The 18210-nt window shown below is 48.7% G+C and overlaps 1 protein-coding gene across 11 annotated transcripts in view; it reads left to right on the top strand.

Moving 5' to 3' along the window:
- The window catches only part of HERC1 (HECT and RLD domain containing E3 ubiquitin protein ligase family member 1), a 193038-nt gene extending 177774 nt beyond the window's left edge, over positions 1–15264 (top strand). For 10 of the 11 annotated variants that reach the window (XM_059698824.1, XM_059698814.1, XM_059698883.1 and 7 more), the window contains exons 72-78: positions 2380–2549; positions 2829–2994; positions 4073–4149; positions 5881–6133; positions 8633–8785; positions 11424–11729; positions 14634–15264. In XM_059698824.1, the coding sequence (XP_059554807.1) occupies positions 2380–2549; positions 2829–2994; positions 4073–4149; positions 5881–6133; positions 8633–8785; positions 11424–11729; positions 14634–14819 (1311 nt within the window). In that variant the 3' untranslated portion in view covers positions 14820–15264. Of the gene's footprint in view, positions 1–2379; positions 2550–2828; positions 2995–4072; positions 4150–5880; positions 6134–8632; positions 8786–11423; positions 11730–12085; positions 13780–14633 lie in introns of those variants that run through there. The other variant, XM_059698855.1, reaches the window with a different exon arrangement.
- The last annotated feature ends 2946 nt before the right edge of the window (positions 15265–18210 follow it).

Below are 18210 nucleotides of genomic sequence, written 5' to 3' on the forward strand. Positions count from 1 at the left end.
CCTAATATATAAAAAGCCAGGGGCCGCCATGACCGAAACAACTGAATGGATGACTGAACAGCAGGCTGTGTGGGGCAACCAGGCTGGCGGGGGGGCTGGGGGGGGACATTGGGTGAGGGATGACCAAACAACCAAACAGCAGGCTGTGTGGGGTGACCGGTATGGCAGGGGGTGGGGGCAGTTGGGGGCAACCAGGCTGGCAGGGGGGGCAGTGAAGGGTAACTAGGCCGCCATGGGGGGCAGTTTGGGGTGACCAGCCGGCAAGGGGGGCAGTGAGGGGCGACCAGGCCAGCAGGGGGCGGGCAGTTGGGGGCAACCATGCTGGGGGGGGGGGGGCGGGCAGTTGGGGGAGACCATGCCAGAAGGTGGGGCAATGAGAGGCAACCAGGCCAGCAGAGGGGGGCAGTTCGGGGCGACCAGGCAGGCAGGCAGGTGAGCGGTTAGGAGCCAGCAGTCCAGGATTGTGAGAGGGATGTCTGGCAGTTGGACATCCCCCAAGGGGTCCCAGATTGGAGAGGGTGCAGACTGGGCTGAGGGGAACCGCCCCCGCCCCCCCCCCCCCATGAATTTCATGCACCGGGCGTCTAGTCTACATTAATAAAAGAGAAAAATGGTAATTGGCGTACAACGATACCCTTTTCATTGGCTAATCAGGGCTATATGCAAATTAACTGCCAACTAAGATTGGCAGTTAACTGCCAACTAAGATTGGCAGTTAACTGCCAACGAGGTGGCGGTTAATTTGCATATGTAGGCACAATGCAGGGAGGCGAAAGGGAAAGCAGGAAGAAGCCCCCTGCCACTGACAGTGATCGGAAACCCAGTGGGGAGCTAAGAGCTGGGGGGCAGGGCAAAGGCGGCCCTGGGGCCGCCTTTGCCCTGCCCCCCAGCCATGATCGGAGAATCAGGTGCCTTTTCCGCCCTGGCCAGTGATAGCAGGAAGTAGGGGTAGAGCCAGCGATGGGAGCAGGACACGGTCGAAGCTGGCAGTCCCGGGAACTAGGGCTCCCTTGCCTGGGCCTAAAGCGGAGCCCACGATCACGGGGCCGCTGCAGCTGTGGGTCCCCGCTGCCCGGGCCGGACGCCTCAGCCAGAGGCGTTAGGCCTGTGCAGGGGCGGAGCCTGCAACCGCGGGGAGCTGGGGGTCCCCTGCCCAGGCCTGACACCTCTGCCGGAGGCCTCAGGCCTGGTCAAGGGGCTGATCCGGTGATTGGTGATCGGAGGGTGATGAGGGTCAACTCCTCTGGCCGAGGCATCAGGCCTGGGCGGGGGGCTGAGCCGGGGATTGGGGGGATATGATGGTCCCCTTGCCCAGGCCTGACGCCTGGGTCAGAGGCGTCAGGCTTGGGCGGGGGGTGGAGCAAGCGATCAGAGGGAGATGGGGGTCCCCTGCCCAGGCATGATTCCTGGGCCAGAGGCCTCAGGCCTGGGCGGGGGCCAGAGCCAGTGATCGGGGGGAGATGGGGGTCCCCTGTCCAAGCCTGACACCTCTGGCGGAGGCATCAGGCCTGGGCAAGGGGCCGATCAGGTGATCAAAGGGTGATGGGGGTCTACGCCTCTGGCTGAGGCATCACGCCTGGGCAAGGGGCAGAGCCAGCAATCGGAGGGGTCTGGGGGTCCCCTGCCCATGCCTGATGCCTGGGCCAGAGGCATCAGGCCTGGGCTGGGGGCAGAACCAGTGATGGGGGGAAATGAGGGTCCCCTGCCCAGGCCTGACGCCTCTGTCAGAGGCGTCAGGCCTGGGCAAGGGGCCGATCCTGCGATTGGAGGGTGATGGGGGTCAACACCTGAGGGCTCCCAGTATGTGAGAGGGGGCAGGCTGGGCTGAGGGACACTCCCCCCACACACACACCCAGTGCACGAATTTCGTGCACCGGGCCCCTAGTCATTTTATAAAACTGTTCATCAGAAATCTTTTGGGGAGCCAGTCATGGGGCAGATGAGAGATTTGACAAATCATTGTTAGAAGTAAATAATCAGCCAGGATATAGAATATTGTGTGCACTAAACAAAGTGTCAACAACTGTTTATAATTAGTGTGGAAATGTTTAATGATATAAAGTTAGGTGCGAAAAGCAGTGGAAAATCATATAAACAGCGTGATCTCAACAATGTAAAAAATGTATGTCTACATAACATGGAAGAAATAGATCAACGTGTTAATGGTACCATCTCCATATGGTAGGATCACAGATGATTTTATTTGTTTCTACATGTGTGTGTCCTTTTCCAACTTTTTTAAAAAAATATTTTATCAGAAAAAATTTCTTAAGTGATTAATAGTTGCTCATTAAAAAAACTATATTCTAAAAATGACAAGTGTTACTTCTTTTAAGCCTTAGAGTATACCATTTCTGATAAGCTTACTTTCTGTTACAGAACAGTACATCTCATTATAATGCTGGAACGTGGGGCATTGTACAGGGACAGCTTCGGCCTTTGTTAGCCCCAAGAGTCTACACCCTCCCCATGGTGCGCTCCATAGGAAAAACCATGGTTCAAGGCAAAAACTATGGACCTCAAATTACAGTAAAGAGGATATCAACCAGGTTAGCATATGTGTGTATGTTTCACTAACTAGTTAGCATTTCTTTAGATGAACATTACTAACTAATCTCTGTGAGTCTTAGCTTCCTCATTGTAAACTAGGATAATAGCAGTGCTTACACTAGTACCCAAGGTGGCTATCGTGGGCCTAGCGCAGTGTTTGACTGTTATTAAACTGGCCTGTTCATTCACGGATGGGAAGATATCTTCAAGTGACCTTTGTGGTAATATGCAAAGTTGGTGAGAGTTGTATTTTATTCTGTTTTCCCTTTCTTTTAAAGAGGACGAAAGTGTAAGCCCATCTTTGTCCAAATAGCAAGACAAGTAGTTAAACTGAATGCATCAGACCTTCGTCTGCCCTCCAGAGCATGGAAGGTTAAGCTTGTTGGAGAAGGGGCTGATGATGCTGGAGGAGTGTTTGATGACACAATCACAGAGATGTGCCAGGTATATTCATTCAGTGTCCCCTGCTGAGCTGTCCACTCAACTATTGGCCATTCTATTGTTTCCAGTGTTTACCCTGTCAGCCCTCCTATATAAAAGGGCAATATGCAAATTGACCCTAATGGCGGAACGACCAGTCACTATGATGTGCACTGACCACCAAGGGGCATACGCTCAACGCAGGATCTGCCCCCTGGTGGTCACTGCGCTCCCACGGCGGGAGCTCCGCTCAGCCACAAGCCGGGCTGACGGCTGTGAGCTCAGCAGCGGTGGCGGGAGCCTCTACCGCCTCCTCAGCAGTGCTAAGGATGTCTGACTGCCATCAGTTGGACATCTCCCGCGGGTTCCCGGGCTGCCAGAGGGATGTCTGACTGCCAGCTTAGGCCTGATCCCCTAGAGAGCGGGCCTAAGCCGGCAGGTGGACATATCCCAAGTGGTCCCAGACTGCGAGAGGGCGCAGGCCAGGCAGATGGCCCCCCTCCCCAGTGCATGAATTTTCATGCACTGTGCCTGTAGTGTTTTTATAAATGTAGCAGTGATGCATTTGTGAACCTTACATAAAGTCATGCTATTAATGGTTGTATAGGTAAATTATAGTAAGGGTTTGTGAAATGCTTTATGAAGATACCTTATTGAATAAATGTCAGTGCTTAGCCATCTCCCATTGATTCACCATTTGTTGTGCTATACTACTGGCAGGGAAAACAATAGTAACACATATTTATATTTATACTTATATTTATATTTATAATGTAAAAGACAAATCCAGGATAACTCACATGCTCTGACTTATTCTGGTGCTTTTAGAACTGCCAGGTGAAGTAGAAAAGCAAGTGTGAAGTGTTTGGATGTCTTCTTATTTAAGATCTACAGTGGCAGCTTTGCTTCCAGATCAGCTCTGACCCTTTCAGCTTTGTGTGGTATTAGGATTTTCCTGATAAATCAATCATAGAGAGTTGGCTGGTTGTCACATAGCATTATAAAGTTCTCAAATATTCTCTTTTCAGTATGATACTTAATACAGTTCATTCTCTTGATGTATTTTATTTTCATTTCTCAAAAATTTTTCTTTCTTCTACAGGAACTTGAAACTGGTATTGTTGACCTTCTTATACCCTCTCCCAATGCTACTGCAGAAGTGGGTTACAATAGGGACAGGTAAGACAATCAGCAAGTGTTTATGGAATGTCAGTAATAATGATAATAATAATAACAACAACAACAACAGCAGCAGCTCACATTTATAGAGTGCTTACTGTGTGCCAGGCACTGCTTTAAGTGCCTTACGTGTATTATCCCACCAAATCCTCATTATAAACCTACGGACTAGCAACTACTAATATTCTCTTTTCACAGATAAGAAAACTGAGGCACTTTTATCATGACTTGGTATTTAATATGGGACTAACTCTGATAATATAGAAGGGTAGAGGAAACTCAGACTTGATTATGAAACCTGACATCTTGTGTGTTCATGAAGGCCAATATGTACTCTCTTCAAGGAATTTTCTGCATCAAAGTTTATTTAAAAGCTTTGAACTGGTGCAGCCACTGTGGAAAACAGTATGGAGTTTCCTCAAAAAATTAAAAAGGGAACTCCCGTTTGACCCAGTGATCCCACTTCTAGGAATATATCCCAGGAAATCAGAAACACCAATCAGAAAGGATATATGCACCCCTATGTTCATAGCAGCACAATTTACAATAGCTAAGATTTGGAAACAGCCTAAGTGCCCATCAGCAGATGAGTGGATTAGAAAACTGGTACATCTACACAGTGGAATACTTTGCTGCAGTAAAAAAGAAGGAACTCTTACCATTTGCAACAACTTTCCAGGATGGACCTGGAGAGTATCATGCTAAGCAAAATAAGCCAGTCGTAGAAAGATAAATATCGAATGATCTCACTCATTTGTGAGTGAACATATATATAATGAACAACATAAACTGATGAACAAAAATAGAGCGGGAGGGGGGGGAATATTCTAGAATATAATAGCAATCCTATTTGCAGATTTTGAATATTTCCTACAACTTCTGTGATATCATAATGTTAGTACAGTTTTATACTTAAAATCATTTTATTCTTGAAGCATTAATGTTTATTTCATGTAATATTATATATGTAAGATCATTTTTCTTAAACAATTGGTGTTTATTGCATGTAACATATTTAAAATCGTTTTTCGTGCCGAAACCGGTTTGGCTTAGTGGATAGAGCATCAGCCTGTGGACTGAAAGGTCCCAGGTTCGATTCCGGTCAGGGGCATGTACTTGGGTTGCGGGCACGTCCCCAGTAGGGGATGTGCAGGAGGCAGCTGATCGATGTTTCTCTCTCATCGATGTTTCTAACTCTCAATCTCTCTCCCTTCCTCTCTGTGGAAAATCAATAAAATATTTAAAAAATAAAAATAAAAAATAAATAAAATCGTTTTTCATGAGGAAAAAAAAGCTTTCATATGCTATCAAGTCACAGCGCTTAGTATTTGCAATTATATATTATCCCTGTATTTGCCAAATTTTGAATTTTGGATCTTTTGTTATGCATTTGTACATGATAAATGAAATGATTTTAGGAAATAGAGCTTCCTGAAGTAGATAGCTTAAGGGTTTATAGACCATTTACTTGCCCTTTTATGGTTCTTCAAAAAACAATTCAAAATGTGGTCGCTGTGCTATTCAGAATAGTAGCTACAGGCTACATGTAACTGCTGAGCACTTGAAATGTGGTTAGAGTGGCTGAATAACTGAACTTTAAATTTTATTTAATTAATTTAAATGGCCACATGTTGGGCAGCGCAGGTCTAGACTAATGTTATAGCTGTTGGGTAACTTATTCTAATAAAATTGAGGACAACTCTGTTTGAAATATTTTCTTTACTTCTGCAGGTTCCTTTTTAACCCTTCTGCCTGTCTTGATGAACATTTAATGCAATTTAAGTTCTTGGGAATTTTAATGGGGGTTGCCATTCGCACAAAGAAGCCTCTGGACCTGCACTTGGCCCCTCTGGTATGGAAGCAGCTGTGCTGTGTCCCCCTTGCCCTGGAGGACCTGGAGGAGGTGGACCTGCTGTATGTGCAGACCCTCCACAGCATCCTTCACCTTGAAGACAGTGGGATCACTGAGGAGAGTTTCCATGAGGTAACTGCAGCCAGTCCATTATTCTGCTAGTGTGTAGTAGAATATATATATATACTAGAGGCCCAGTGCACGAATTCGTGCATGGGTGGGGTCCGGCCAGCTCAGCCCCAGTCAGGAGGGATCAGGGCTGGACCTGTCAGGAGGAGGAGATGGTGGGAGGTTGGCCAGCCGGCTGGCTGGCCCTGATCAGGGCCAATCAGGGCTGGGCTGGTTGGGGAAGGGGCTATGGACGATTGGCCGATGGGGCCCATCCCCGATTGGGGTTGGGGACCAACCCGGCCATGGGGAGGGGCTGTGGGTGGTGGGCTGGCTGGCCCCACCCTTGAATGGGGTGGGGGGTGCCAATCAGGAGCCAGTGGCCTGGTGGAGGGGCCAGGGGTGGTTGGCCAGCTGGCCCCGCCCCTGATTGGGTGGGGGAGCCGATCTGGGGTGAGGCCAGGCAGGGGGAGGGGTTGCAGGAGGTCGGTGGGCTGGCCCCGCCCCCTTTGGGGGCGGGGAGGTGATCAGGGATGGGGCTGGGTAGGGAGAGGGGCTGCGGGTCGATCAGGGTGGTGGAGGCCCATCAGGGGCTTGGACAGCCAGGGGGAAGGGCTGCAGGAGGTTTGCTGGCCAGCCCTGCCCCCTATTGGAGTAGGGGGTGCGATCAGGGGTGGGGTGGCCAGGGGGAGGGGCTGTAGGAGGTTGGCCACCAAACCCCACTCCCTATCGGGGTGGGGGGTTGCAGTCCGGCAGGCTGGCCGTGGAGAGGGGCTGCGGGCCTATCGTGGTGGGGTGGACTGGTCGGGGGCAGGGCTGGCTGGGGGGAAGGGAAGGGGACATTTGGCTGGCAGCTGGCTCTTGATCAGGGTGGGAGGGTGCAATCAGGGGCAGGTCCGCAGCGGGGAGGGGCCACGAGGTTGGCAAAAAGGTCCCACCCTCTGATTGGGCGGTTCACTGGCCATAGTGGGCATCATAGCGACCGGTCATTAAGGTCATTATGGCCATTATGGTCGCTAGCTTTATATATATATATGTTTAGCTCAGATATTGTTTCATACTTGCTGTCTAGCTGGCCCACGCATGTCCCATTGCTGCCCTTAGCAGTTCAACCCCAGCAATGTATTTATTTATTTATTTGTTTGTTGTTAATCCTCACTTGAGGGTATTTTTTCCACTGATTTCTAGAGAGAGTAGAAGGGATGGAGGGAGTGAGAGAGAAGAAGAGAGAGAGAAAGAGAGAGAAGAGAGACAACGATGTGAAGGAGACACATCGATTGGTTGCCTCCTGCATGGGCCCCTACTGGGCTAGGGGATCACTGGACCAAGAATAGAACCCACAACCCTTTGGTGTATGGGCGGACACACTAACCACTTTGCCATGCCAGCCCCTGTTCAACCCCAGCGATTTAAATTGCTTCTAACAGAGTTGGCTCCAGCACCCAGCTTCTGCTCCTTCCCCTTTAATCACTCCTGTGCATGTTAGAGTGAAGGACCCAAAGAACCAAGGTGGAGAGGGAGGCCTGGGGCAAACACAGTTCATCGAACTTTGTTTAGGGGAGAAAGATTCAGCCTCATTCTTTTTTTTTAACATATTTTCTTGATTTCAGAGAGAGGAAGGGAGAGAAACATCAGTGATGAGCAGAATCATTGATTGGCTGCTTCCTGCATGCCCCCTACTGGGGATCTCACCCACAATCTGGGCATGTGCACTGACTGGGAATCGAACCTGACCTGCCGGTTCATGGGTTGACACTCGACCAACTGAGCCACACCCAGCTGGGCCAGCCTCAGTCTTTATTTATTTATTTATTTATTTATTTATTTATTTATTTTATTTTATTTTTCTCTCTCAATCTTAATTATAGCCAGATGACACAGCATTCCCTGCTGATCAAGTAGCCTGACCAGCTATCTTGATTGCCTTGTTTATCCTTAAAAATATTGATGATGCCCGGCTGGTATGGCTCAGTGGTTGAGTGTTGACCCATGAACCAGGATCATTGTTCCATTCCTGGTCAGGGCACATGCTTGGGTTGCGGGCTCAATCCCCAGGAGGGGGCATGTAGGAGGCAGCCGATCGATGATTCTCTTCATTGATGTCTCTATCCCTCCCTCTCTCTTCCTCTCTCTGAAAACCAATAAAAACAGCCCTAGCCAGTTTGGCTCAGTGGATAGAGTGTTGGCCCGCAGACAGAAGGATCCCGGATTCCATTCCGGTCAAGGGCACGTAGCACAGTTGCAGGTTCCTCCCCGGCCCGGGCCCTAGTCAGGGCTCATGCAGGAGCAACTAATCGATGTGTTTCTCTCACATTGATATTTCTCTCTGTCTTTCCCTCTCTCCTCCACTCTCTTTAAAAATCAATGGAAAAATATCCCTGGGCGAGGATTAAAAAAAAAAAATCAATAAAAACATTTTTTAAAAGTATATTGATGATGTTACTGTTTTGCTATACTTGTGTAACATACTTTTTGTTGTCATTTCTACCATGTAGTTAAAAGTCTTTTTTCTTCTATTCTTAGATGATTCCTCTTGATTCTTTTGTTGGTCAGAGTGCTGATGGCAAAATGGTTCCCATAATCCCTGGTGGAAATAGTATCCCACTCACATTTTCCAATAGGAAGGAATATGTGGAGAGGGCCATTGAATATCGACTTCATGAGATGGACCGACAGGTGAGATGAAACATTTTGGGAGGTGCCTTTGTCTCCCAACAGGAGCTGAATAAGTATTACTGAATTTTGGCATATGAATTTACTGTGTTGATTCATTTGTATCTATATTTCAGCCCCTATTCAGAGACCTTTCAGGCCATATCTCTGGGTCTCCTATCTCCTTACTCAAGGCCTTTTTTGGGGCAGCTCTGAATTCATCACTGGTTGGATTGAGGCCAAGCTCTGACATAGGCCTTCATACCCTGCATTCCTACTCCTCCTCATGTCTTACTGCTCTCCAACCCAATGTCCCCACTCCAGTTTGGTCATCAGGGTCCATATAAAGAAGCCCTGAACCACGGATCTTGCAATCCCACATGAGTGCCTCTTCCTCTCTCCTGCTACAGTCCTTCAAGTCCCAGCTAAGAGTGTGTCTCCTCTACAGACCAGCTTTCCTACAGGTCCATTACCTGTAGAGGTCTTTTTTGTTGCTTAGAAATTCCTCAAGATATCACATGCTCTGTATTGTCTAAGAATTAGGCTGCAGAGTTTTGGTCTTGTTTCTTCAATTAGCTTGTAAGACATTAAATAAAAAATGTATTCTTTCCGTCTATATCCTATATATTCTTGTTTTATGTCGACATAATAAGCATTTAATAAATGATGGGAGTATGATCATAGAAATTAATATTGTGTCCAAAAATGATTTTTTGGTTATCCAATTCTTAATAGCAACTTCAGTAATACTTTATTTGCAAAACATATTGAGGTCTTATTGAGAGCTGGACTCAGGCTCTGAGGCTTTGTAGTAATTTAAAATACATATATTCTGTACCCTTAACTCCTGGTTCCTTCTTTGATTCTGACTTTGGGCCAATTCCTATCAAAACACTAAATCCCTTAGTTGAAAGAGGGTGGGTTTGGTCAGCAATACTATTTACACAGCCTGGGCTTAGGATTTGTCTCTAGTTCTTGACTATTTTTAATCCTCAAAGAGTGAATAACTGGCTAAAAATGTATTGATCACCTCCTGCATGCCACGCATAGTTTGGGCACCTTCATGTATAGTTTTTCCCATAGTTACTCTGTGAGATAAGGATTACTACTACCATTTCACAGATGAAGACACTGAGTCCAGAGACATGCAGTGATGTGCCCAAGGCATAACCAGGATCCCAAGCCAGGTTTAACTTCGGGATCCAGGCTCTTCTGCTGCCCTTCCTCTGAGGATTGCATTGACCCTCCACTTTCTGTCAGTGATGCTCTGCTCTGCCTGGCTTTGTTCCTTTCTCATAAGGAGCCCTTCTTCCTCTTTTGCTTCCTCTTGTCGCTTAGAACCCAGTGTTCTTCCCATAGCTGCCCCCAGTTATCCCCTGCCCAAGCAGCCAGCCAGCCCATACTGTAGCCTCAGTTTTTCAGACAGCTTTTGGTTTATATTCTACCAGGCATGACATCTTGTTTTGGGATGACTTTGTCTGACGTATTTTATTCATTTTTAATTTATTTTATTGTTGATATTATTACAGATGTCCCCTTTTTTTCACCATTGACCCCCCTCAACCCCACTCCCACCCCAGGCCTTAACCACACTATTGTCTCTGTCCATGGATTATACGTATATGCATATAAATTCTTTGGTTAATCTCTCAGCTGAGGTATTTTAATATCAGTAGAGACTGCCAATCCTGTTTCTTAGTCCCAGGCATGACAACTCTATATCAATCATACCTCCAGGGCTTCCTCAAGGTATGGCCCTGTGGAGGTTCTTGGGTTTTGTTTGGGTTTGTTCTTTTTATGTTAGATAGTTTTGAGTTGGCCAAGAGTGAAGGTGTATTTATGAAATAAACCTTGAAGAGTGGTGATTCTGTTTGTATGGGATGCACTACTTGCAACCTTAGAGGAGTTCTAAACAGACTGTGTGGGCAGCCCCAGCAGCTCCCCCTCGGCATTCTCAGAGAACAGGCAGTATAAACTCCCATCACACAGACTTTCTTGTAGTTACTCAATTAAAATCCTCATCATAATTATGTGAGCAGCAGTATGTGCCTCACTTTTCAGGTGAGAAAATTACAGTAAAAGAAGTGGTAGAGCTGGGATTTGGAACTTGAGTTTCCTAATTAAATTCTCTGTCCTTTCTACTGCCCTCTTACAAAGAATTTCCAGTTTTACTTTCTTCTTTGTACTTTTCGGCCTTATTTTTTAACAATGAACACAAATATTTTTTACCAAGAAATGACTGTTTTCAAAAGAAAAACGTAAGTTACAAAAACAGTGGAAGCTGGACACGTCCTCTAAGAGCTTCTTACTGTGTCGGGGATTCAGACTATCCCACACAGCACACTTTCACAGCTTGTGGCCACATGTGTGGCAATGTGAATGAGTGGGCTTGGCATTGGGGAGGCCCAGCAGACTGGGATTGTGTGGGGAAGGGGAGGTGGGCTCCTAAATTGAACTTGAACTAGGACCAGAGGAGCATCTGAGTCTCATAAGCAGGGAGAAGCTCTAACAAAGGGTCTGAGGGAAGGAGGGTGGGCTGAGCACGTGGGCAATGGTTGTTGGAGTTCTGAGGGGTAACAGGAAGGTCTGGGGAGTGGCTGGGCCGGTGGAAGGTGCCCACTCTGTGCTCACATATTGAATGAACACCCTCTTCTGGGGGCAGGTGGCTGCAGTCCGAGAAGGGATGTCCTGGATTATCCCCGTGCCACTGCTGTCCCTCCTCACAGCGAAGCAGCTGGAGCAGATGGTGTGTGGGATGCCAGAGATCTCGGTAGAAGTGCTGAAGAAAGTGGTGCGGTACCGGGAGGTAGATGAGCAGCATCAGCTGGTGCAGTGGTTCTGGCACACGCTGGAGGAGTTCTCCAATGAGGAGCGGGTGCTGTTCATGAGGTTTGTGTCTGGAAGATCTCGACTACCAGCCAACACTGCTGACATTTCTCAGAGATTTCAAATCATGAAGGTTGATAGGGTAAGTAAGCTATATTTTCCTCCTTGGTAATGTCTGTCCTTATTGCATGTTAAGGAAACCAAATTGTGACCCTCAAGTAGGCCTGCCAATTCAGGCTTAATGCTTGGAATTTCCTAATTTAAAAAAAATTCAAGCAGAAAAACTTGTTCAGAAAAATCACATAACCTCAGTTTAAAAAGTCCAAAATGGATGTAGAATGTGCACTATAACCAACAACCTTCCATAAACCCTAGTATCTTCCTGAGTGAAAGCTAGGCTTGGAGGATGGGTCATTATGTTGCCTTTGTCTCTTATTTCCTACCCCCTTTTCTTTGTGTGACTTACCACTGGAACATGGTCCTGTTTGTTTCATGAAGATGCTAACCATTAGCTGGTGCACATGCTCTAGAAGGAACTTGAAGACGTGGGGAGCAGCGGTAACGTGCTCTGCGACTACTTGTGTGATGTGCCTCGTGGAGCAGGCAGTGCAGCGTCTCTGGGGCCTGATGAAAGGCCCCAGCTGCAGAGCCCCAGCCCAGCTGCCGTTTTGACAGATGGCCTAGGAATAAAAGGGCTTAGAGTCTTGAATGCACACTGCTGCCAGAGTCATCTTTCTCAAGCACCCATCTGACCATGTCCCTCCTCCCTTCAGACCACTCAGGAGCCCCTGCATTGACTCCAGGACAAATGCTGACCCCCTTTGCAGCCTTAAACACCTCCAGTCTGGCCTCTGCCCCACTTTGTGATATAACCTCTTGACACTTACTATGTTCTGGCTATAATGGACCGCCGGCCTTTCTCCCCATATTTTTAAACTTCCATGCCTTTGTACGCTGTTCCCTAGCTTTAGCAAGTTCTCTTTTACACACTTTTCCATCTATGCTTAGCAGGCACTTATTTATCTTTTAAGCCTAACAACAATGTCATCTCCTCCAGGAAGCCCTCCTGGATGCTTTCCTGAGGGCAGACTTAGATCCCCTTTTTTCTACCTCCTGAACATCTGGTATATCCCTCAAACCCAGCATTAAGTTAGAAGTGGCTATGTTCCCTCTATCCCTGCTCCCTCCTCCTGCCCCAAGCTGGGCAGTCCTCCAAACAGGGTCCATGGTGTTTATTCTGGAAACAGTAAGGAAAGTTCGGCCTCTTCACACAAGGGCCCTTCCTGCCAGTTTCAGCAGGTTTCAGTATCTGCCTTTCTGGTGTTTTTCCAGTAACTACTCCTGGAAGTTGCTGTAGCCAAAGCCATCCCTCCCCCACTGCCTCTTGAGGCTGCCCGCCTGGGCTCCACTCCTGGGCTAGGCTTATTGGAGAGGCCATGCACAGGAAGGGCTATGAAAGAGCCTTTCCATAAATTTTCTACATGACTTGCCAGAAACTATAAGTTGTAAATCTGTTTTGTTGCTTCAGAAAGAGGTGGGGAGGAGGAACTGGTTTATTTCTATTCAGCTCTGGAAAAACCCCTTGCCTTATATCTATCCAGGGCTACCCCTGCCATCCCTGGAGTTAATCTGCCACTAATCCCCTGCCTGGTGGGGGAGGGAGGAGAGGGCGGGGTGTCAGCCTTAGAAAATTGACCACTGCTGGTCTCTCCTTTGTGACTGACTCTTAAACCATTTCTCCAGTTTCCAAGTCCGAGCCACCTGCTAACATTCCCTCCAGTGTCTTTGCTACTTCGGGTTTTTCTGCATTCAAGCTTCCTGTGTCCTCACTGGCTTGGGCACAGTTAGGCTTCTGGGCCCTCCCTCTCCCACCTCTTCGAAATGCACTCACCTGGTGTGGGGTGTTGGTCTCAGAGAAGGAGAGGATGCTGGTTTCAAGAGGGAGTGGGCAGGTTCTTTTTTTAAAACTAAAACAACACATAAAATCAATGTAATATTGTTAAAATTATTACAGTTTGAAAATGGTTGTGTTTGCAGGGAGAGACAGGGAACATGTATAATCCTCTCTCTCTAGTCGTAGCCACTCTCACCTTACACCTTTGTGTAATTCCTCCCAGTCCTTGCCTCAAGCATACACATTTTTTATGTAAAATTTTGTATTTTTCTTTTTTCCGCTTAACAGTCTAACCCAGCCGTGGGCAAACTACGGCCCTCGGGCCGGATCCTGCCCATTTGAAATGAATAAAACTAAAAAAAAAAAAAAAAAAGACCGTACCCTTGTATGTAATGATGTTTACTTTGAATTTATATTAGTTCACACAAACACTCCATCCATGCTTTTGTCCCAGCCCTCCGGTCCAGTTTAAGAATCCATTGTGGCCCTTGAGTCAAAAAGTTTGCCCACCCCTGGAACCCCAGCACTTTTCTGTTTTGCTGCAAGTCATCAAAATTATCATTTTAAATGGCTGCATCCCTGTCAGTGAAATGGATGCCCTGGGACTTAGTTAACGTCTCCTTTCTCACTTGAGCTGTGTGCTGGTGGCCATGGCGGGTGAAGCGGGCAGAGTGCCCGCTGCAAGGACATGGAGGGAAGCAGAAGCGTGGTGGGTTCCTGGCAATTGTTCCTTCCATTTCACCAGCTCTGTTGGGGTCCTGAAGCAGCTTCACATTTGTACCCTCTTGGTGAAAGGGAGGGAACTCTGTTGCACCCTTATTCTATGGCAGGCACTGTGTGAAGCATGTTCTCTCACATCATCCTGCCAGTCAGGGCTTGCTCTCACTGTACACACGAAGGTATTGGAAGAGTGAGAAGAGGAAGGGAAGCATCTTCGCCAAAAGTCTTGATGGTTATGGACACCAGAGCCCACGCTCTTTCCACCGTGGCCAGTCTACTCCCCCCGAGTTGGCCACTCAGTCATGCCCGTGCAGCCCATCTTGAAGGCAGGGAGAAGTGCTTTCCCGACTTTGGGTGGTGGTAATGGGCAGCCCCTCTCCCCCCATGGCACCCTGATGCTGCACTCATGGCTCTGGGTCTCTCTCTCCACAGCCTTATGATAGTCTGCCTACCTCACAGACCTGCTTCTTCCAGCTGAGGCTGCCCCCCTACTCCAGCCAGCTGGTCATGGCTGAGCGCCTGCGCTACGCCATCAACAACTGCCGCTCCATCGACATGGACAACTACATGCTCTCGCGAAACGTGGACAACACTGAGGGCTCCGACACTGACTACTGACGGCTGGGGGTGCCGTGCTGCCACCCCCTTTTTTCTCAGTAATGCTCACTTCCAATTTCATGTTGATATACATAGATGTTTTAGGAACATAAACCAATATTATAAACAGTGGCCACATTTAGTTACTCTAAATGTAACAAAGAAATTAGATGTTTTTATTTTTCTGTGATTGTACAAAACAAAGACAAAGTGCTCTCAGTCAGGTTTTTCCCTCCATATTTTGGTCACTTTTGATAAGTTTGCATGGAACCATTTTGGTGCATTTTTAGTTGGGAATGGTACATTTTTGTAAACCCACCCAGTGAACATGAGATTGTACATTGTGTATAATTGTTCATTAGAAAGGACAGTTTTACATGAATATTCATATATTTATTTTGTTTTAATTTGAATTGCCTGTGCAGGGTTCCTTATGCAGAGAAATAAAGCCAGTCAGGAAACAGGATGTGGGCTGCTTTTGTTACCAGCATGGAGCTTCTGACTGAGAGAAAGCGAGCTTTCAGGCTACTCTGATGCCTGATGGCTTTTGACCACCAGAGAGATTCCTTCCCACTGAGAGTGGGCTTTGCGTGGCGATGGCCTAGCAGAGAGGCCAGGCCGCATGGGCACAGACCCAGGGGCTGGGAAGGCCCTGCCGTCATTTGTTCGGCCATCTTGGGTCTCTCACTGTGCTCACTCCAGAGGCCTTGCGTTAGCCACTCAGCCCGTCTTCTCAGCACCACCCTTCCTCCTCCATAGCTGGCTGAAAGTGTAACGTGCTAAAAAGAGCCTTTCCTGAAGCCCTGGGGTATGCCGAGTACGGCACGCAGCTGTACCAGGCAAGGGGGAAATTAACCGAAGTAACACGGTTCTGGTCCTGCCTGTGAAGAACAAGCTGATGGGATGAAAGAGCCGGGCAGTTTACGGTAACGTGCATACTGCGGGGACGAGAGACCGGGTGAGTGAGTGAGTAAACATGTGAACTAATACGAGAACGGATGAGTGGCTTTCATGTTCTCGAGTGATGGACGGTGGGGAGCGGTACAGGGGCTGGGGAAGAGGTGACTTCAGGCACTCTTGGTGCTTGTCCCAGCGCTGGAGGACCCTGGGCATGTGCTTGTGTGTGGAGGAATGTCAGGGTGAGCATGTGGTTCTAGGGGAAAGGCCATCTTGGAGCCCAGAAGACAGACTGGCTGTTGGGAGTGGGAAAGGAAGAGGACAAGACTTGTGGGTGGCTTTCTCTGCCATCTACAGCAAGTTCAAGCCAGAAGCTGCTTCGAGTGTACTTCAAGACTGATGCCTGCTCAAGGGTGCCAGACAGCCTTGCAGGCAGTTGTTTTCCACAAGGAAATAGAAGGTGTGTATTTCAAAGAGAAATTGGAAGAAGAAAATGGTTTTGTTGTCCAAGATAATGTGGTGCACGGATCTTTCCCAATGAGACTGTCTAATAATAATTAGAATAATGACATCTTATTTTATCGAACAGAGGCTTCAACCAGAACAGGGTCTCCGAGAGAGATCACAGGTTTGGGGAACCTGGGGTTTCTGGGCAAAGACAAGCTTTTACTACTTGACCTGCGAGCTCAGTCAGCAGTGGTGAAGGGCTCTGAGCTAGAAGCACTCGGGGTCACGAGGCACTGCCCAGGCCCCTGGAGCAGGAGGCTCCGTTAGGGAAGGGAGGCCTCTGTGTGCTGCTCAGATCCGGGGCTACTAGAGACGGGCCTTCCGCTTCTGTGCTGGTTCCTAGTGACAAGGGCTCTTGCTGGGCTGGGCTGGCTGAGGGTGTGCTGAGCTGAAGGATACATCTGCTGCCTCGAAGACTATTTTAAATCAAAGTAATACTTTGGCCTTGTGAGGCTCTGACCTCTGCCGTCAGTTTGCTCTGGACTGAAGGGCAGAGGCACCCCCAACAGGCTAACGCTCACGGTTCCAGGTCCTGTTGTTACCGGACAGGGACTGGGCCAGGAGAGTGTCTGCCTCAGGCTGGCCTGTAGTATGTGGGTTCTTGACTTTGTGCAGGAAAGATTTCACAAGACAAGTCCAACTGACTTTGAGAGGATGTTTCTTCAAGCTGGGGACAGTGACACAAAGGCAGCACTCAGGGTAGAAGAAGCACCAGGGGAGAGCCTAGGCCAGGAGTGGGCAAACTTTTTGACTCGAGGGCCACAATGGATTCTTAAACTGGACCAGAGGGCTGGAACAAAAGCATGGATGGAGTGTTTGTGTGAACTAATATAAATTCAAAGTAAATATCATCATCTAAACTAATAAAAGAGAAAAATGGTAATTGGCGTACGACGATACCCTTTTCATTGGCTAATCAGGGCTATATGCAAATTAACTGCCAACTAAGATTGGCAGTTAACTGCAAACAAGATGGCGGTTAATTTGCATATGTAGGCACAATGCAGGGAGGCGAAAGGGAAAGCAGGAAGAAGCCCCCTGCCACTGACAGTGATCGGAAACCCAGTGGGGAGCTAAGAGCTGGGGGGCAGGGCAAAGGCGGCCCTAGGGTCCCCGCTGCCCGAGCCAGAAGCCTCAGGCCTGGTCAAGGGGCCGATCCGGTGATTGGTGATCGGAGGGTGATGAGGGTCAACTCCTCTGGCCGAGGCATCAGGCCTGGGCGGGGGGCTGAGCCGGGGATTGGGGGGATATGATGGTCCCCTTGCCCAGGCCTGAAGCCTGGGTCAGAGGCGTCAGGCTTGGGCGGGGGGTGGAGCAAGTGATCAGAGGGAGATGGGGGTCCCCTGCCCAGGCATGATTCCTGGGCCAGAGGCCTCAGGCCTGGGCAGGGGCCAGAGCCAGTGATTGGGGGGAGATGGGGGTCCCCTGTCCAAGCCTGACACCTCTGGCGGAGGCATCAGGCCTGGGCAAGGGGCCGATCAGGTGATCAAAGGGTGATGGGGGTCTACGCCTCTGGCTGAGGCATCACGCCTGGGCAAGGGGCAGAGCCAGCAATCGGAGGGGTCTGGGGGTCCCCTGCCCAGGCCTGATGCCTGGGCCAGAGGCATCAGGCCTGGGCTGGGGGCAGAACCAGTGATGGGGGGAAATGAGGGTCCCCTGCCCAGGCCTGACGCCTCTGTCAGAGGCGTCAGGCCTGGGCAAGGGGCCGATCCTGCGATTGGAGGGTGATGGGGGTCAACGCCTGAGGGCTCCCAGTATGTGAGAGGGGGCAGGCTGGGCTGAGGGACACTCCCCCCCCCCCCAACACCCAGTGCACGAATTTCGTGCACCGGGCCCCTAGTTACATAATAAAAGAGAAAAATGGTAATTGGCGTACGACGATACCCTTTTCATTGGCTAATCAGGGCTATATGCAAGTTAACTGCCAACTAAGATTGGCAGTTAACTGCCAACAAGATGGTGGTTAATTTGCATATGTAGGCACAATGCAGGGAGGCGAAAGGGAAAG

Source organism: Myotis daubentonii, chromosome 1 (assembly GCF_963259705.1).
Source record: "Myotis daubentonii chromosome 1, mMyoDau2.1, whole genome shotgun sequence".
NCBI classification, from domain to species: domain Eukaryota; kingdom Metazoa; phylum Chordata; class Mammalia; order Chiroptera; family Vespertilionidae; genus Myotis; species Myotis daubentonii.